At 40.5% G+C, this 21,317-nt stretch overlaps 1 protein-coding gene across 3 annotated transcripts; it reads right to left on the bottom strand.

Annotated features, from left to right (window-relative positions):
* Positions 1-8,104: 8,104 nt before the first annotated feature.
* Positions 8,105-13,645, bottom strand: CYCS (cytochrome c, somatic). Of its 3 annotated transcripts, none has more exons than XM_082846627.1 (3): positions 13,549-13,645; positions 12,007-12,183; positions 8,105-11,893 (listed from the first exon to the last, which is right to left on the bottom strand). In XM_082846627.1, the coding sequence occupies exons 2-3, from the start codon at positions 12,173-12,175 to the stop codon at positions 11,745-11,747; spliced, it is 318 nt and encodes a 105-aa protein (XP_082702753.1). In that variant the 5' UTR covers positions 12,176-12,183; positions 13,549-13,645; the 3' UTR covers positions 8,105-11,744. The 3 variants fall into 3 exon arrangements, with proteins under 3 accessions (XP_082702753.1, XP_082702754.1, XP_082702755.1); XM_082846628.1 differs by having other exon boundaries at positions 13,520-13,645; XM_082846629.1 differs by lacking the exon at positions 13,549-13,645 and adding an exon at positions 13,090-13,364.
* Positions 13,646-21,317: the final 7,672 nt, after the last annotated feature.

Below are 21,317 nucleotides of genomic sequence, written 5' to 3' on the forward strand. Positions count from 1 at the left end.
CCCGTGCACCGCAACAAAGAGTAGCCCCCACTCACCACAACTAGAGAAAGCCCGCGTGCAGCAACGACGATTCAACAGAGCCAAAAATAAAATAAATAAATAATTTTTAAAAAAATCACATACCTTTCCTGAATTTTTCGTATTTACTAATAATATAGGGCTTGGTTGTGACCTGCTTGATTAACTTTAGGGTGGAAAATAGAAGAAAGCTATCAAAATCTTCAGGCATGATAGCTACAAAAAGAATCTGGCATATATTACAGCCTACATTTTGTTTTATTATGCTAAAAGAGTACTCAAGACCTTGATTTATGATACAAAAGGCCCTTCTTCATTACCTATCTTGAGAGATAGTAGGTTGAGAAGTGGTGAAAACGGCAGGCCCTTCCTGTCTTTTCCCACTAAGCACTGATTCTTCTTTTTTTTTGAAAGCAAAATATTTTTATTCCATATTCTGGAGTTAAGAAACAGCTTCTGGTGTTGTTTTTCTCTAACATTCTACTACTTATCCTTAATAGAGTCTCCGTAGTCCCACTCCCATTGAAAAACCAGTTAGCTCATCATTTCTCTGTGGTGATAAGGAAAAGAGGAGTATGGACAGCAAAATCTATTAGTAATTCTTAAATCTTACTTTATGCAAATTTTTTTTCTTTTTTTGAAGTATAATTGACCTACAACACTGTGTTAGTTCCAGGTGTACAACATAGTGATTTGATTATTTCTATACATTACTAAATGATCACCATGATAAGTCTAGTTACCATCTGCCACCATACAAAGATATTACATTATACTGACTACATCCCCATGCCGTTCATTTCATCCCTGTGGCTCATTTATTTTGTAACTGGAAGTCTGTACCTCTTAATCTCCCTCACTTATTTCACTCATCCCCCACCCGACTTCTGACAACCACCTGTTTGTTCTCTGGATTTATGATGTTTGTTTTACTGTTTGTCTATTTGTTTTGTTTTTTAGATTTCACATATAAGTCAAATCATATGGTATGTGTCTTTCTCTGACATTTCACTTAGCATAATACCCTCTAGGCCTATTCATATTTTCACAAATAGCAAGATTTCACTTTTTTTTTTTTGATTTCACTCTTTTTTATGGCTGAGTAATATTCCATTGTGTAGCTATAGCACATCTTCTCTATCCATTCATTTACTTATGGACACTTAGGTTGCTTCCATATGTTGGCTATTGTAAATAATGCTTCAGTGAATATAGGGGTGCATATATTTTTTCAAATTAGCATTTGTTTTCTTCAGAAAAATATCCAGAAGTAGAATTGCTGGGTCATATGGTATTTCCATTTTATAAGTTTTTGAGGAAACTCCATACTGTTTTCCATAGTGGCTGCACCAACTTACACTCCCACTAACAACACACACGTTCCCTTTTCTCCACATCCTTCCCCAACACTTGCTATTTCTTGTGTTTTTGATAATAGCTATTCTGACAGGTGCGAGGTGTTATCTCATTGTGGTTTTGATTTGCATTTACCTGATGATTAGTGATGTTGAGCATCTTTCTATGCACCTGTTGCCCATCTGTAAGTCTTCTTTGGAAACATGCCTATTCAAGTCCTTTGCCCATTTTTCAATCAAGTTGGGTTTGTTTTTTTTTTATGTTGAGTTGTATAAGTTATTTGTATATTTTGGATATTAACATCTTATCAGATATATCCTTTGCAAATACCTTCTCCCATTCAGTAGGTAACCTTTTCGTTTTGTTAACAGTCTCCTTTGCTGTGCAAAAGCTTTTTAGTTTGATGTTGTCCCACTTGCTTACTTTTGTTTTTGTTGCCTTTGCCTTAGGAGACATTTCCAAAAGAATATTGTTAAGACTGATGTCAAAGAGTATACTGCTTATGTTTTCTTCTAGAAGTTTTATGGTTTCAGGTCTTACATTTAAATCTTTAATCCATTTTGAGTTTACTTTTGTGTATAGTGTGAGAAAGTAATCCAATTTGGTTCTTTTACATGTAGTTGTCCAGTTTTCCCAATGCCACTTATTGAAGAGGCTGTCTTTTCCCCATTGCATATTCTGCCTCCTTTGTTATAGATTAATTGCCCATATAAGTGTGGGTTCATTTCTGGACTCTCTATTCTGTTCCATTGATCAATGGGTCTGTTTTTGTGCCAGGACCATACTGTTTCAATGACTGTAGCTTTGCAATAATTGAAATCAGGGAGTGTGATATCTCCAGCTTTGTTCTTTCTCAAGGTTGTTTTGAGAAAGACAGAACAACTTGGGGTCTTTTAGGTTTTCACACAAATTTTAGAATTTGGTCTAGTTCTGTGGAAAACGCCACTGGTATTTTGATAGGGATTGTATTGACTCTCTAGATTGCCTTGGGTAGTATGGTCATGTTAACAATATTAATTCTTCCAATCCATGAGCACAGTATATATTTGTGTTGTCTTCAATTTCTTTCATCAATGTCTTACAGTTTTCCAAGTACAGGTCTTTTACCTCCTTGGTCAGATTTATTCCTAGGTATTCTTTTTGATGCAATTGTAAGTAGGACTGTTTCCTTATTTTTTCCTTCTACCAGTTCATTGTTAGTGTATAGCAATGCAACAGATTTCTGTATATTAATTTTGTATCCTGCAACTTTACTTAATTCATTTATTAGTTCTAACAGTTTTTTTTTGTGACATCTTTAGGATTTTCTAGATATAGTATCATCATCTGCAAATAGGGAGTTTTACTTCTTTCCTTACAATTTGGATGCCTTTTCTTTCTTTTACTTATCTGATTGCTGTGGCTAGGACTTCCAATACTGTTAAATAGAAATGGTGAAAGCAGGCATCCTTGTCTTGTTCCTGAATTTAGAGGAAAGGCTTTTAGCTTTTCACTATTGTGATGTTAGGTGTGGGTTTGTCATAAACGGCCTTTATTTTGTTGAGATATGTTCCCTCTATACCCACTTAGATGAGTTTTTATCATGCATGGATGTTTAATTTTGACATTTATTGAGAGGATCATGTGATTTTTATTCTCCATTTTGTTAATGTGGTGTATCCCATTGATTTATTTACATATATTGAACCAACCTTGCATCCCTGTAATAAATCCCACTTGATCATCGTATATGATCCTTTTACTGTATTGTTGAATTCAGTTTGCTAATATTTTGTTGAATTTTGCATCTATGTTCATCCATGATATTGACCTGTAATTTTTTTTTTTTTTTTTTTTTTACAGCTTTGTCTGGTTTTGGTATCAGGGTGATGCTGGTCTCATTGAATGAATTTGGAAGCATTTCTTCCTCTTCAACTTTCCAGAATAGTTTGCGAAGGATGAATTAACTCTTCTTTAAGTGTTTGGTAGAAGTCACCTGTAAAGCCATCTGGTCCTGGACTTCTGCTCATTAGGAGTATTTTTGTTTTTCTTTTTTTAATCACTGATTCAATTTCATTACTGGTAATTGGTCTGTTCATATTTTCTACTTCCTCCTGACTTGGTCTTGGGAGTTCGTATATTTCTAGGAATTATCCATTTCTTCTCAGTTGTCCATTTGATTGGTGTATAGCTGTTCATGGTAATCTCTTGCGACCCCTTATATTTCTGTGGTGTCAGTTGAAAGAGGCTTCTCATTCATTCTTGATTTTACTTGGGCCCTCTTTCTTTTTTAAGGATGAGTCTGACTAAAGGTTTATCAATTTTGTTTATCTTTTCAAAGAACCAACTCTTAGTTTCTTTCCTTCTTCCTCTCTTTCTGTCTCTATTTCATTATATCTGCTCTGATCTTTATTACTTCTTTCCTTCTACTAACTTTGGGTTTTGTTTGTTCTTCTTTTTCTGGTTCCTTTAGGTGTAAATTTAGGTTATTTATTTGTAAGCATTGGTTCTTTAAATATCTTTTTTTTCCCCTTAATATTATTACGTGCATACCAAAAAAATTAAGTCTCCTAACCTAGTCTGATTCAGGAGGCTTGTAAGTTAAAAATCTTCTCATAGATCTCTTCCCAGTCTCTAACCTGTGTACACAGCATACAGTGTTTGTTTGGCTAGCATAGTGATATTTTCTTATATCACACATGCCCCATCCAAGAATTATATGAGGTGCTGGTTTCCAGAACCAACATTCTTTAGCCCTATAACTACTGAATATTACTCAAGACAAGTTAGCAACCATTGTGAGGAAAGAAGCTTACAGGTGGACTCTGCTATCACCTGGATTAAGCCTACAGATAAATCTTTCTGGGACAGGGAATAGTGGTGGGCTGGAGCCAACCTCCTAAACATTTCGTACTCTAAACTGCCTCTAATGCATGTATTTCCATATTGATATGTCTCCTTTCTTGAGATTACCCTCAAAGGTTCAGGACAAGTTGGCTAGGGCTGGCATAATCCTAGTAAATACAGTATTAAAAACTATGTCTGTTGGGCTTCCCTGGTGGCACAGCAGTTGGGATTCTGCCTGCCGATGTGGGGGGCACGGGTTCGTGCCCTGGTCCGGGAGGATCCCGCGTGCCGCCGAACGGCTGGGCCCGTGGGCCGTAGCCACTGGGCCTGCGCGTCCAGAGCCTGTGCTCCGCGGCAGGAGGGGCCGCACCGGTGAGAGGCCCGCGTACCACAAAAAAACAAAACAAAACAAAACAAAACTATGTCTGTTAGGTTACTGGAAAAGTTAGACATATTTAGATGATGAGTCTATGAAAATTAGGTGCCCATTTAACCTTTTGACCAAATGTCTCAAAAAAGCTCTCAAAGTAAATGGCATTGGTGAAGGTTGTACTTCATTGATTCTTGGTCCTGGTCACTAACAGAGAATGAGACATCACCTCATGAGTGAGTTATTAGAATTATGGACCTGAGTCATGGATATAAATCTCTAATTCCAGGCACTTCTCTCCCACTACATCACTTCAGTTAAAAAAAGTCATTCCAGTAAGCGTCCTCTCCCTTCCATGCAATCTGCCCAACTGTTAATTTGACAAATTGCCCTGTCCAACCAGTTCAAAATTAGCTAACATTTAAGGATTTACTGAGTGCAAGGCAACACGCCAAGCACATTCACTTGTGTATGCCTCACAATAACCCTAAGGACTAATATAATTAAGGTCAGTTTGCAGATGAGGAAACTTAAGGCACAGAAGAGCTAATGTGTCTACGATTCTGTTAAGCAGCATCAACAGATAAATCAGACCCTTAGGCTGTCTTCCAACATTAACCAGTAAAAAGAACAAGAAATTCTTGTCTTACAGACAATACGGCATGCCCCAACTCATACCATAGGCAGGTGACTCAGAAATCTATAGATTTCCCCTATTATCGCAAACTGGAAAGATTTGTCATCTCTTGGTCCAGACGTATTACCCCTGCCTGATTCAGGTAGGTATCCTGAATTTCATTAAACTTATAAACTGAATAAGAAAAGCCATAATTTCCAGAACTTAGGCAGTGAACGTGTTCTGTTGGAGTGTAGCTCCCAATGCAAAGTTCCTGCACTGAAATGAAAGCAAGCATTTATATCTTTCATTTTCTATGGGAGAGGGAGGCAGAGGACAAGGGGGTTGGGAATGGGTGTTAGATTGACCATGCTGGGGCATCTGTAACATCTGGAGCTACGTTTCGATGTAACTGAACATTCTGAATCATATCTGAATTAAGAACAACATTGTTGAAGGTAGGGACAAAAGGTTTTATGATGCCTAGAACTTCACAGAAAGAAGTTCTGTGAAGTTCAAAGGTTTTGACAAAAACCTTCCTTGTATTCAGGAAGTAGAAAATTCCTATCTGAAATGGGAGGCAAGGTCATCTGCTGTGAGAGCAGGGGAGACCAGTGATACAAGCTTGAGGAGCATGATGACCTTCTAAATTAACCACGAGGAAAACAGGGAGAGAATGAATATATAATAGGACAATTGCACAGGGTTTCTGCTGATTCAGTTGAATCAAAGATAAGTTTACAGGGGTGCAATCAATAGAAGTGTGTGATTTTCTCAAACAGTACCCAGATCAGGTGTGGAAATGGAGAATGCAGATCTGGAAGATACCAAGACCACAAAGCCTCTGCTGTGGACAGTGTGAAGAACATGTAGGCTCCACTTGTGAGGGCTGCATTAGTGCAGAGGCCTAGTGCTAAAGGCCCTGTCTTTAGCAACAAAAGGAGGTGTGGGAGTTATATAAAGAGGCTAATAGGGACTTCCCTGGTGGTGCAGTGGCTAAGAATCTGCCTGCCGATGCAGGGGACACAGGTTCGAGCCCTGGTCCGGGAAGATCCCACATGCCGTGGAGCAACTAAGCCCGTGTGCCACAACTACTGAGCCTATGCTCTATAGCCTGAGAGCCACAACTACTGAGCCCACGTGCCACAACTACTGAAGTCTGTGTGCCTAGAGCCCGTGCTCTTCAACGAGAAGCCACCGCAATGAAAAGCCCGCCTGTCACCATGAAGAGTGGCCCCTGCTCGCCACAACTAGAGAAAGCCTGCGAGCAGCAAATGAAGACCCAACGTAGCCAAAAATAAATTTAAAAAAAAAAAAGAGGCTAATAGAGATGACTCACCTAATATGAAGTTTCGTAACCATGAAAAGGCAGTGTCAGTACATGTGATACTACCAAGGTAATGTACCTGTGTGTGACCTTTGGCAGTAACAACCTGAGCCTATTTACTTAGCTATAAAATAGGGACAATTCTTGTTCCACATACCTTATGAGTTAGTGAGGATGAAATGAAATGTGAATATACATTATAACTATAAAGCAATTTAGTGATGGGACTAGAATTTGGGTAAAATGCCATGCTGATTTGGATTACTAAGAGACAGTTACAGCTACATGTGTATAAAGGTTTTATGATGCCTATGTATTTTATTCCATGAGTATGTGAAATTAATTTAAATGAGGGAGGTAAAAAAAATAAGAGCAGTCTAGGGTGTCAAATGTCCTAGAGTCATCAGAGCCATTTGAGAATAGAAAAGAAAGCTAGACACGACAATTGGGTAACTGCTAACCTAATTTTCCACTATGTGAATTTTCCACTTTCAAGGAATTTGATGAGGATATAAAATAAATTATTTCAGTGCTTACCAGTTGAGAGCTTTCAGATGCCACTCAGTGAACGCTCAACAGCAATCTTATGAGGTACAGGTTATTCCTGTTCTCCAGATGGCAGAAAAAAAGTAACTGCAAAGCTCTAAACCAGGGGCCGAGAACTTCTGTGAGTACCAGTCACTATTTTAGGCTTTGTGGGCCATAGTCTGTTGCAGCTACTCAATTCTGATGTTGTAGCACAAAAGCAGCCCTAGATAAGACATAAATGAATAAATGTGGCCATGTTCCAATAAAGTTTTATTTACAAAAACTTTGGGACAATGGGCTGCTTACTAACCCCTATTCTAAACATGTATTTTCCAATCCCAAACCCAGCATTCTTTGTTACACCACAAATAAAATTAACTAGTCCAATGGTCGTTTTTCAAAGGAGACTTCCAGCTATAGACACATATTTAATGGCACCAATGTGAACACAGGCACATTTCTAATGAATAAGGAAAGAGCAACGGCTTCCCTGGTGGCGCAGTGGTTCGGAGTCCGCCTGCCGATGCAGGGGACATGGGTTCGGGCCCCGGTGCGGGAAGATCCCACATGCCGCGGAGCGCCTGGGCCCGTGAGCCATGGCCGCTGAGCCTGCGCATTCGGAGCCTGTGCTCCGCAACGGGAGAGGCCACATTAATGAGAGGCCCGCGTACAGCAAAAAAAAAAAAAAAAAAAAAGCAAAAAGGAAGCAGTCCATTAATATGTCTGGTAAAATGGGGTTAGACTAAGACCAAACTGTGGTCAAAGTATCTTGGTGGTGGTTTCAGCTATGTCACTCAGCTAGTTTTTTCCAGTGTAAATATGTGTTTTTTTTTTTTTTACTTCTTTAATCTTTCTTAGTATACAGTTTTTTAACATCTTTATTGGAGTAGAATTGCTTTACAATGGTGTTTCTGCTTTATAATAAAGTGAATCAGCTATACATATACATATATCCCCATATCCCCTCCCTCTTGCGTCTCCCTCCCACCCTCCCTATCCCACCCCTCTAGGTGGTCACAAAGCACCAAGCTGGTCTCCCTGTGCTATGCGGCTGCTTCCCATTAGCTATCTATTTTACAGTGTAGACAATCTTTATTGGCAGGTGTTGAGTGCAAGAAAAATGGTAACAAATCCAGAGGGATGGAAAAGGAGGCAGGGCATGCTCCCCTCCCCTAAGTGAGGACTTTGTGACCAGGTCACTGGAGCAAGAGCACCTGACTATGGTCACTTTGGGTCCAGAACCCCTCAAGTAAGCTCCCAGGCAGGAGGGCTCCTCACATGTGGGAAGGGAGCAACACTCTGGAAAGGGTATGGGCTATGTCCCACCCCAGGCTACTTGCCTCCTGCCCACAGCATACCTCAGCCCCTCAAGAGGAAGGTGTCACAGCTCACTGTAGGGGTGTTTCAGGACTGAGTTACTAATAGGTGTTACTAACCCTATTCCTCTCCAAACCCAGGTATCTGCCATATGCCTCAGTTCCCCTGCTCTGTGATTTGCTAGGTTGGACTACAAGGTCCTGTTAGTGGTCCAGCTCAATTGAGTAGTTCCCATAGTTCCCTGAGCCTAAAAAAGGTTAATTTCACCTCTCATCTGTATAATAGTGCAGCTGGATTCTAAGAATCTCTAAGATCTCTTCCAGTTCCAATACTGAGACCTCTAATGTGACTAAAATAGCCAACTTTAGTTCATATAGGTATCAGCCTTGCCTGTATGAACTGTACCATAATAGCCACTCTTATTCTGTGCTCAGCAATCTTACTTGGTATCTCAAGGTACTCTAATATGAAGAGCCAGAAGATCTCATCACCAGAAATGAAGCTAAGTTGTAGCTAAGTTGGTTTTGGTTTACTCTTGTGTGACCTTGACTGAAATGAAATAGCTTTAGCCTAGTCAACTGGGGAGGGCGAGCCACTGGTAAGGCCTCTTCATAGACAGCATGTGAATTTCATCACACCCTTTTCAATTTACAACAATCTTTAGGGGTTAAAGCTAAAAGGTACAATATAATGTCTATAAAGAAACTGAAGAGGGACTTCCCTGGTGGTGCAGTGGTTAAGAATCCGCCTGCCAATGCAGGGAACACGGGTTTGAGCCCTGGTCCGAGAAGATCCCACATGCCACGGAGCAACTAAGCCTGTGTGCCACAACTACAGAGCCTGAGCTCTAGAGCCCATGAGCCACAACTACTGAAGCCCGTGCTCCGCAACAAGAGAACCCACCGCAATGAGAAGCCCGTGCACCGCAATGAAGAGTAGCCCCTGCTCACCACAACTAGAGAATGCCCGTGCACAGCAACGAAAACCCAGAGCAGCCAAAAATAAATTTAAAAAAAAATAAAAAAGAAACTGAAGAAAAGTTTGAGGAAAAGGATGACAAAAAGGTGTATCCCTACATACCATGAGAATAACACCTAACTAAAATAAATTGCCAACTTATGAATGGAATATGTAGAATGTATGGTAAAATTATAAAGGTGAACATATCAGATTTAGAGACAGGAATTGGAATCAGTGTTCAAGGGCACTTAGTGTAAGAATCCTAGATTAGGAAAACAGAGTTCAGAGGAAGCACTTTTGTTATAGACCACGTATGGTTCTAGTTCTGGACCTGTGCTGTTAACACTCTCGCCATATGTGGCTACGCAAACCTAAACTCATTAACGCTGAATAAAATTAAAAATTCAGTTCTGTAGCCACACTACCCAAATTCCGTAACTACACCTGGTTGGTGGCTAACTGGAGAGCACATATTCAGTCTGTCATCACAGAAAGTTGTATTGGATAGTGCTATTCTAGACAAAATCCAGAATATAGGGGGCACCTGGAAGAAACACTTCTTAAATACACCTGGCTCTCACTTTTGATACTACTCACCAAGCCACCTATGAAGAGACACTAGGAATGAAGACATGTGGGTTATACAGTGCTAGCTTTTTGGGTTTCTTTATTTCTAAGAGAGCACACACCCTTTACAGCTAGGAATGTCCCTTCTTTTGAATTAACTATAGGAACTTATAAATCACTAGAGGCACTTATTGAGTACAACTGGCCTAGAAAGCAGCAGGGACTCAGCAATTCTCTGCCAGCATAGGCCTTAGTTGACTTGGGAAACACAGAAATAAATCAGTTCCCTGGTCTCCATGTCTTCCCATATTGGTCCAGAACTCTCTCAGAAGCTAACTGCTACACCATCTCTGGATACCACCTGAATTACAGCAGGCTTTCTTTTGCTTCCCCAAACTGTTTCTGCACATGTTTCCACACTGACTACTTTCTCACATTTCTCCAATGACTAAAAATAAGATTCACAAGTTACAAAGTGCTTTGCCAGGCCTTACAGGCCTACCTACTCATCCCCATCACTGTTGATAAGGCTTCTTCCTGGTTTCCTCACTGTCACACAAAGAGATGGCTCTCACCACCGGCACAGACTTACTTCCCCCACCGAGAATTTCTCTCAGTATTCGTTATGGCTTAGTTCAAGCTCACCATTCCATAAAATTTCTAGGGACTACTCTAAACATGTACAGCACAAATTGTATATGAAATAATTTAGTATATATACTAAAACCATGTACTATACATACCACAAAACTATGGCCAGAAACACATTCTTCTTTCTACATTTGGCATAAATGCTGCAGTGCTCATTCTGGCCAAAGAAACCGGGTGGATTACTGAAGTGTTCTAGGGCAGGCTGTCCTAGAAGACCAAGTAAACACAATCTAGTACTATGACTAGTAACAATGCTGCGTATTTTGAGGTATTATATTTTTCAACCATCTTGGTATGTCATTAAATCAAGCACATTAGAAAAATCATGATCTGTGACTTTGTTTTTAATTCTCAAGCCTTATGATCAGATAATTTACAAATCTGTACTAATGACAGAGCTCCTCTACCTTAACCCTTCTGAGTTGGCAACAGCATCATTACCAATCACACACCTACAGTAGTTCTACAGTTGTGTTTCTGAATACCTGTTTAAAAGACAATCCTGAATTATAACTTAGTCTGACTTTGTAAAGAATTCACAAGTAAGTTTCCCAACCTATCATGTCACAGTGAATTTTAAAAACATCTGATCTTAAAGATCATCTCTAAAATGTGAGAAGTACTAAATATTCTTTATCTGATGCTATACATAAACCACACTAAAATGCCCTTCATTAAGTAAAACGCAATATTTTAGATGGAGAATTTTAATTAAATTGGCATATTTAAGACCAAAAAGATAAAGTGGACATTGTCAGTGTATCTTCAGCCCTTGCCTTAACAGGTGAATGAACACAACTTGAAACACAGGTGAATCTTGCTGGTCTATGAGACAGTGAAGGGAGCTTCTCAATATTTAAATATATTAATATAACCAGTTATAGAAATCTAAATATAAAACCAATCTCCTATAGGGTTTGAGAAGGCATTCACCATATCCCTGAAAAGTTTAACATTCCTTATTCAAGTTTAATCATCTCTTTAGAAGGGGAAAACACTGACAGTACTTGCTGAACCAGAATTACTATCAAAATTCAAAAAGCTGACCATATTCATTTAGCCACAAGCCAATCTTATTTAAATCAGGACAGAAATATTACATCAGCTATTCATGACCTGAATTCTAGTGTATGAGATCAATTTAAATATGGTACACATAAAAAGTCATGAGACAGCTGTTTCATAATAAATAAGGCAGTGGCCAACTACTACTCATTAGTAGCTTTTTTGAGATAAGCTATCAAGTCTGCCCTTTCTGACTTCTTCTTAATGCCAGCGAAGATCATTTTTGTTCCAGGGATGTACTTCTTGGGATTCTCCAAATACTCCATCAGCGTCTCCTCTCCCCAGGTGATGCCTAAACAAGGAGGGATGTATTGTTAAGTATGTCACACTCCTGAAAAAGTGTTTACCAAAGGTTACATTCATGCAATTTGTGCTTGTGTTAGTTAACAATGGCCCGCCTCTTACCTTTGTTCTTGTTGGCATCTGTGTAAGAGAATCCGACAGCCTGACCTGTCTTTCGCCCAAACAGACCATGGAGATTTGGCCCAGTCTTGTGCTTGCCTCCCTTTTCCACAGTATGGCACTGGGCACACTTCTGAACAAAAATCTTCTTGCCCTTCTCAATATCACCCATTTTTAAATCTAAAAGTGAAAGACTCAATTAATTAATTTTTTCTCCAAGTAAAAAAAGTGTAAACCAATGATCAACTCCAGCCACTAACGCACTGCAAACTTATGACATTATATACCAGGTTGAATTTCGTTTTACTTAGTTCACTTGCAAAAGATTCTTTAGCACAAAAAACACTATCTGGAAGAACTTCCTTAAAAACACGTCTCTGTGTGTGTGTCAACTAAAAATTGACACTTGACATCTGCTTCTACAAGCGTTAAGGCACAAGCCACTGCAGCTGCTGACCTTCAACACATCCTGAAAAGTTCAGGGTAGAGATCAGGAATGAGGCACTCTGTGGTCTGGGAAAAACTGGCAAAAGAGGCCTTTAGATAAATAACCTCTGGCTGGGGAACCAAGATCCCACAAGCGCATGCTGGGGCCGAGAAAAAAAAAAAAAAAAAAATGCTGTCTCCCAGTCTCTGGTCCCCATTTTGCCCCAAACAGAACTTACAGCTCTTACTTTGTGCATTTTTTTCCAGTTGACATACGTGATGAAAGCAAATTAGGAACCTACTTCAAAACCATTTCAAAAGATGACATCAAGGTCACAAAGTCACAAATCTGAATAAGCTGAACTATGAATATATTAAACCCAAACCACCAAAATTCCAACTTTTAAGGCGGTCTAATTATTCATACTACAATTTAAAGCCACCTCTGAAGATAAGGCAAAATACATTTTTACAAAAAGGGAGATAATGGTTGATTCAGCCTGCTCAGGTCCCTCTAAATTGCCTTGCTGTGGGTGGGAGGCCAGCAGCAGGCTTTTGAGGTCTCCCCGGGAATGCCCATTCTCCAGCTCTGGGATCCCCGGGGGAGACCACGAGGTCATCCATCCAAGCCGGTTTCAAGGACACTGTGATGAAACCTACCTCTCCGAGGTGCCTGAGCAGGTTAAGGGGGGAAGCGACAGGTGGCCAGGAAAAGTAATGACTTATTGGAAGAGCAGCAGCTTTTGCTCTCTCGGAAAGAGGACGTGACGCGCTGCGCAGCGTCCACCGACTCCCGCCCTCACTCCGGAGGAAATCTTGTCTATCACTGCCATAGCCCCGCAGTCCCGACAACGGAGGGCCCGCGTCTCAGAAGGAACCGCGAACAAGCCGCCTCCGAGCTTTCAGGACCTTGACCGAAACCACGCCACGACCTAATTAGGGTCCCGCCCCACCTCACGCCGTAGCCCGCCGGGCTGGGCGCAGTCCAGGGCCCCCCATTCCCTGTCCCCCACCCGGCCCCCGCTCACGGGCCTCAGTCCACCCGCGCGCCCCCCACGCAGGCGCGCGCCCTCATGGCTCGGTTTCTCGCCTGCCGTGGCCTCCGCGCCCCGCGCCCACCGTTCTTTCTCCGTGTACGACTAAGCCGTTCCCGCTCACAAGCCAAACGTCCCGCTCTGTAACCCCAAGGACACGCCGGTCCGCGCCTATGTACGGGTGAAAATGCAACCAAACTGGCTCCGCCCTCTGCCCTCCTGACGTGCGGCCCGGCGAACTGACACGTAGTGACGTCGCCGCGCCCCATTGGCTCGGGTCTCCGGGGCAGAGTTAGGACCCTGCGCGCGCGCATACCTGCTACTACTGTGAGGGGAACAGCGTGAATGCCCTTCCTCTCCCGGCCTTTCCCTCCAGGCAGTTACGACAGGCCATTAGAGGTACGACACCGAGGTTGTGCCGGGAGGGGCTGACGTCAACCTCGGGCCTTAGGGTGCATGCGCCTGCCGACGGGGAGGGTGGAGCGGAGTCGAGGGGTGGATCGAGGGCATTAGCCTGTAAGGTAACGGGTCTCCTGCTGGTTGACTTAATGCTGTTTGAGCCGCACGTTTTGCCTGCTTAGAGGGAGACGGTCAACTTTGACAAACGTAGAGGTCTCCTGGCTATCATCCCTTCACCTGGCGACCTTTACCCAGACTCGGTCGTATTTCCGCGGCTGGCGCCAGATGCACCCCAGAGAAATAACCCGGAACCAGGAGTTAAAGAGTTGGACACGAGCTCCTGACCTTGTTCTGGTTTTGCTTACACCCTGTGACTTTAAGTCATCTTCTTCCAAATCTCCCCTTGGTGGAGCCCAGAAGACAGGGGCAGGTGCGGCAGTTGAGGCAGAGACTGGATTATAGCTCTGGTCCTTCAGCTGCCGGCTTCTTTTCTGCCAACACCTGCTTCTCGCGTTTGTGTGCAGAAAGAGGGAGGAGTGTGTGCGAACAGCCTCCAGGAAGAAACATTTTTACGTGGTTAGAGAATTCTTGGAAATCTAGAGAGAATTTGCATCCCAGCTAACCTAGGCGAAGGTCATGTTCAAGTAAGCTAGTGTGGTTGGCCTTTAGATAAATAACCCCTTATTGGGTAACTAATATTAGAAATTCTAATTCTAATATTAGAAATGCAGTTTTGATCACTACAACTTCCAGTAATCATACTTTCCCTCCTGAACTAGCTCCCCTTCCTGACATGCTCCGTTTTGTCAGTGGGAAATTTCTCGACTCCCTTCTCCCTCAAATTAAGCCCCCGAGTTCGAATGCATTTTTCCTCCTTTCCCATATTCTGTCTAACGCTGCCGTATTCATTCAGTCAAGTGTATATTGAATGCATATTATGTGCCAGGCACTGTCTAGAAACGTGGAGTAAATCAGTAGGGACTTCTTCTCTGGTGGAGCTAACGTTCTACCATCTTCCTCTTGCCTCCAGATTAAGCAATAGATACCAGGAGGTTAACCTAGATTGCCTCAGATCCCTCTTAAACCACAGTTCCTATAATTTTTGCTCCAGACCACTTATTTCCCTATATGACTAGATTATTTTTATTGTTTTCTAACTGTGTCCCGATTTCCCATTTCCCTCTCTCTAATCTCACACACTGCTGCCACAGAAGTGTGCTATAAAACAGAGCAGAAATCACAACTTGAATATTCAAGACATTTTGTGCCTTTTGGAGGGGACCAAGGTAGTGTTTAAGTGTACTACTGAAGTAGGCTCATTTGGCTAGGTACCCAAGTTTTTGAAAGACCAAGCTTAGCAACACTTTGCAAATTCAGCCTATACTTCTGAAGCCAAGTCCTGATATTGCCGCCCATATCCCTTAAAGGAATACTTGGTCCTTAAATAGGTAATTGTCCTATTAAAATCTTCTGTGTTTGTGGTATCAGAAGTTACTAGTCTTTGTTCAATGGACTGATGGGGAGTAACAGCATAGTGCTGGTGCTGCAGGTCATGTAGAACTAGCAATAAATCAACTGGCCTAGTGAATTGATTGACATTTCAAGTTTATTCCTATGAGGGGGAGAATAGAAACAGAAGTTCTTAATACTTTTAACTAAGGAAATTGTGGATTAAGGGTCTTGCTATTGAAAGTATTGGGAAAATGAGGAGAAAGAGAACAAGAGCAAAAATGAACACTTGGCACATTCCTGTAGTAAAGCAGATACCATAAAATTTGTGCTTAATATCATGTCTTCAGGTTCTAAAGAGATTCATAGTGCTTACAGTATATTCAAGATACCTGAGAGAATTAGTTGAGGAGAACAGTAATATTCTGCAAGTTGCTCTGTTTCATACTCATATATCTGTTCTCTCTACCTCCATCTTTTCCTAGAGTAGTGGCTGGTAAGAGGTATAACCATTATAAAACAAATGCCTTAGATTTCTCCTTCCAGCAACACAATGGGTGACATATTTTTAAAAACCTTCGTGGTGAAAAAAATCGAGTAAAATACCACCCCCTCAAATCAAACTATAATGAGGTTGCAAGAAAGTGAGGGAATCTGGTTGGGGGCAGGGGTGAGGCAGGGAATAAGAACTGAAAACTGTGATAAGCATAAGCTGATTTCTAGAGCCACCTTATGGACGTTTGCTGAAGTGAAAGAGCCCTAGGTTTTAAGAGCAGCTCTGTGGAATAGAAGTAAAGCTTATACAAGGGAGGAGTGGGGGAGAGGGGAGGGGAAGGTTGGCTGAGACCCCTGCATAACACTAGAACACTTGAATCTAAAGGATAAAATATAGTCTGCTTACTGGCAAAGGGAAGAACCAAGTTAGTCTTGTCTGGCTTGGCCTTAGGTACTGGGTGGGAGGAAAAAGTATCCCCTGATAATTCATAACCACAGGTCTGCCCTCATGCAGGTTTAGGGTTTGATTTTGTTTTACCTGCATGGTCTAAGGAACCTCTAGCAGAAAAATGAGCAAAGTAGTTGTGTATGGGCAGTGTATTCTGGTGTCTGGCAAAAACAAACTCAAATTTCCAGAGGAATGTCTCAACCGAGGCCCCTTGAATTCCCACACTCTTAAGAAATGCCAAGCATGAGATGATGATGAGAAACAGCAAAGAGAAAAATTACAGTCCATAGGTGTTGGAATTATTAGATATCGTTGGGGAAGTAAAAACCTTATCAACAAAGAGAGACCTCTTCACATCACTGTGGAAAGAAAGCAAACACATTTATTGTTGAATAAGCACATTATAAAATAGCTGTATATAGGTAATCCACAAGAAACTACCAAATCAGAATAAGACCTCACACAATTTATACAGCTAAGCTAATTATAATCCTTTTCTCTCACGCTGTTTTTAGCTAGCATATAACATGAGGCTTTGGGATCAGTAGTACCCTATTTTCCATTTGGCAGCACGACTATCACTTATTATTTGGATTAATAGTAACTTGTTTTCCATAGGAGGATTTGACATCACAGTTTGTGGCCAGATCCTTCTTAGTTAAGTTTTTCTTTTTTCACATTCCTTCACCCTAAGTTCACTTGGGATTTGTGGTAGCCATTTGTTTAATTAGTTGTCCTCATTCAAAAGAAAAATAAAACTTTTATTTTCCTGAGAAACAAATGGTTACACCTACATTAAGCTCCCAAGGTGAAGCTGTATCTTCTGAGGTGTTTACATTTCAAAACAGTTGAAGCCCAGGCCTTCAGAGAGACTTATTTACATTCCAAAAGGTTAGAGTGAGAATTTAGGCTCTTTAGATTTTCCTAGGAAACACTCTTAGAAGGAGGGAGAGAGCGGAAATGGTTTCTTTTTCCTTTATAAACAGAAAAAATAATTTTTATTTATCTTTACAACGTATAGTATGAAATGACATTGAAAACATTTAGATAAACAAAAACGTGCAACAAACAAGGGACTATCAAAAATAATGTGGCAGATTTTAAAAAGAGCCAAAGATAACTTGGATAAATGAAAGTTATAATCATTGAAATAAACTTAATATAGTATGATAAGCTTTATAGAAAATTCAAGGACAAGCAAATCTAAGCCATAGCTACAACTAAAGGAAATGATAAACACAAATACATACTGTAATTCTGAGAGGGCAGGCCAGGGAATGGAATGAGGAGGAGCATATAGGTAGATGGAGGTTTTTGATAATATTTGAGTGATTGGATTATAGATTAATTGGTTTTTAAAAAATATAAAATAAATAAATATGGCCAGCCATCCCACATTAAAAACTCAAAAGAATGGGCCACAAAGCACATTTTAAGAACAGTTTTTAAAAAAAGACACAAATGAAAGAATAATGAACTGGAAGGTAGATATAAAGAAATTACTAAAGGTAATATAGAAAACAAATGGTAGACTATAGAAAAGAGAAATTAGAGAAGTTAAGACATAGGAAAGATAGGACAAGGAGGTCTATTTAGAGTTCCAGAACAATAAAATGGAGAAAATTGAGGAGAGGCCTATGTTTGACAATATAGTGTCTGAGAATTTTCCAAAACTTATATAAGACATGAGTCTCAGATTCAGGAAGCACATGAATGCAAGCAGGATAAACAAAATCAACATTAAGACACATGTTGGTGGAACATCAGAACCCTCAAGACAAGGAGAAGTGTTTAAAATAATCAGGTATAGAGACTTCCCTGGAGGTCCAGTGGTTAAGACTCTGTGCTTCCACTGCAGGGGGCACAGGTTTGATCCCTGGTCAGGGAATTAAGATCCCACATGCGGTGCGGCCAAAAAAAAAAAAAAAAAATCAGATGTAAAATATTATCTACTTAAAAAATCGCAAATAGGCATATAACAGGTTTCTCAATAGCAACAATGAAAACCAGAAGTCAGTAGAGTAGCTGAACAGTAAAGTAAAAGAGTAGAGTAAAAAATAGAAGTCCTTAACATCTCAACTGATTGAAAAAATAGGTGTAAAGCCAGAATTATGTATCTAGCTAAACTTTTATTCAAGAATGAAGGCAAAAAATATTTACAGAAAAGCAAAGTGAGAGTTTATCACCAACAGATTCTTACTAGAAAAACCTCTAAAGAATGTACTTCAAAAAAGGTAGAAAATTATCCAAAAGGAAGCCTGAAATTCAAGAAGGAAGGGTGAAAAAAGTAAATATGTGGATAAATCTAATGAAAACATTAACTGTATAAAAAATAAAAATGTTTAATTTGGAAAGTAAAAGCCAAAGTAGTTAAAATATTCACCATAACATTTAAGATGGGAGAGTATGATCAGAGTTTAGTTTTAAGTTCAGTATATTGTTCTTGAAGTAGTCATGTTAACACTTTAAGCATAACCACTAAATGGATAGGAATAGAGTGTATAACTTCTGAAACACTTAAAGGTAAAATGGAATTTAAAAATTTACCCAATCCTGAAGATGTTAGGGAAGGAGAAAAATAAACAGAATGTCAAAAGTTCTGCTTCCAGGAACAACAGAGTAGTTAATGCAGACGAACTCTTTGCTGAAGACAATTTGAAAAGCCGGGTGTTTTAGTTATCTACTGCATAACAAATCACCCTAAAACTCAGCAGCTTAAAACACAAACATATTTATCATCTTACAATTTCTGTGGGTCAGGAATCTGGAAGCAGCTCAGCTGTGTTCTGATTCTGGCTCAGGGTCTCAGGAGTTTGTAGTCACAAACTGTTGGACAGAGAGCTCAAATAGGACTGGAGAATCCAATTCCAAGCTCATTTGTATGGTTGTCAGGCTTCAGTTCCTTGTCGGCTCTTGGCTGAAGGCCTCTGGTTGGGACTGCTTACACTGTAGAAGCTTGCTTCCCCCAGACTGAGAGAGAACCCAAGACAGAGGCCAGTCTTTTATAACCTTTTATAATCTTATGATATACCATCACTTCTACCATTGGTCACAGAGACTAACGCTGGTACAATGTAGGAGGGGCCTTCCCAAGTGTGTAAATACTATGATGCAGAGATCACTGGGCACACTGGGTGGTAATAGCCACATGCTTATTTATCTATAGATATCTAGATATCTACCTGTATCTCTATAATATCAATTCAGCTCTTGCAGAGGTTGTGGAACCTGGTACCTGGTAAACAACTCTTGCATTAGGTCAGCATTTCAAAGGGCTACACCCTGGGTGTGAGGGTGAACTAGAAGGAAAACTGTTCTTACGAGGTCTGTAGCCTGACTTCTTTTCTGGTTGGCCAAGGGAAACCTAAAATTTTGAATATGGAATAAGGAATTCTGTTGCCTTCAGCCACCTGGCAAAACCAAATGAAAATTCTCTCTGGAAGAAGATAAAATCAGACTAGATCTCAAATTATTTCTACAATAAAGTTTTAAGATAAAGTGCTCAGCAAAGAAAGAAAGATAACTAGATACACAATATGAGTGAGAACCAGCAGAAGCAAGGAAGAGGTCATAGGGACTCCAGATTTTAGAATTATCAGACAGACTATAAAACATTTGTTTATTATGTTCTAGGGGTAAAAGACAGGCTTGAAAATTTTAGAAGGGAACTGGAAAGTATATTTTCAAAAAATATGACATAACAAATGTGAAAAAGAATCAAATAGAAATTTTGGAACTGATAAAAACAAAAGAGAATACAAGATTAAAAATATAATACAGGGCTTCCCTGGTGGCGCAGTGGTTGAGAATCTGCCTGCTAATGCAGGGGACACGGGTTTGAACCCTGGTCTGGGAGGATCCCACATGCCGCGGAGCAACTAGGCCCGTGAGGCACAACTACTGAGCCTGCGCATCTGAAGCCTGTGCTCCGCAACAAGAGAGGCCGCGATAGTGAGAGGCCTGCGCACCGCAATGAAGAGTGGCCCCCGCTTGCCACAACTAGAGACAGCCCACGCACAGAAATGAAGACCCAACACAGCAAAAATAAATAAATAAATAAACTGCTGTTAAAATAATAATACAAAAAAAAGAAAAAATTTTAAGAGGATACAGTTTTAACATATAATGTACTTTTCGTGGGGTCCCAGAAGGAGAGAAGAGAGAATGGGGTAGAAGCAATATTTGAAAGATATAAGTCCAGAGATTCAAGAAACCCTGTGATTCCCAAATCTGTAAAAAACCAAAGACAAAGATAATAACTTAAAGCAAAATGAGAAAAACACATCCGAAGACCTTTTAGACAGTTAAGTTTTCTACAGCAACAACAGAAGCCAGAAGACAGTATATGGATAGCTTCAACGTACAGAAAGAAAATAACTGTCAAGTTAAATTCTTTATCTGGCAAACATATCTCTTAAGAATGAAAGAAAAATAAAGACATTTCAAACAAAAACTGAGCTTGCTACCAGCATAGCCACACTGAAGGAAATTCTGAAAGGTGTTCTTTAGACAAAAGGAGAGTGATTCCAGATTAGGAGATCAGAGACGAAGTTAGAGATTAACTCATTTTTTTAAAATACATGATCGTATTGGCATTTTATTTATTTATTTTAATAAATTTATTTATCGGCTGCGTTGGGTCTTCGTTGCTGCACGTGGGCTTTCTCTAGTGCAGCGAGCGGGGGCTACTCTTTGTTGTGGTGCACAGGTTTCTCATTGCAGTGGCTTCTCTTGTTTCGGAGCACAAGCTCTAAGTGCGCAGGCTTCAGTAGTTGTGGCATGCGGGCTCAGTAGTTGTGGCTTGCAGGCTGTAGAGCGCAGGCTCAGTAGTTGTGACTCATGGGCTTAGTTGCTCCGCGGCATGTGGGATCTTCCTGGACCAGAGCTCGAACCCATGTCCCCTGTATTGGCAGGTGGATTCTTAACCACTGCACCACTAGGGAAGTCCCGAGATTAACTCACTATTGACCAGGGGATTTTTGCAGAAACTAATGCCCATGACAGGCGATTTTTATTTTGGCTGGCCAAAAATTAATTCTGTTATTTCACTATTACTTTGCAGG

This window comes from Leucopleurus acutus, assembly GCF_964270905.1.
Source record: "Leucopleurus acutus genome assembly, chromosome: 9".
NCBI classification, from domain to species: Eukaryota; Metazoa; Chordata; class Mammalia; order Artiodactyla; family Delphinidae; genus Leucopleurus; species Leucopleurus acutus.

Excerpts from the sequence above, each read along its gene's own strand:
- CYCS (XM_082846627.1), bottom strand. The coding sequence starts at position 12,175 with ATGGGTGATATTGAGAAGGGCAAGAAGATTTTTGTTCAGAAGTGTGCC. Across the intron at positions 11,894-12,006 it reads AGATGCCAACAAGAACAAAG|GCATCACCTGGGGAGAGGAG; the intron begins GTAAGAGGCGGG and ends CTCCTTGTTTAG.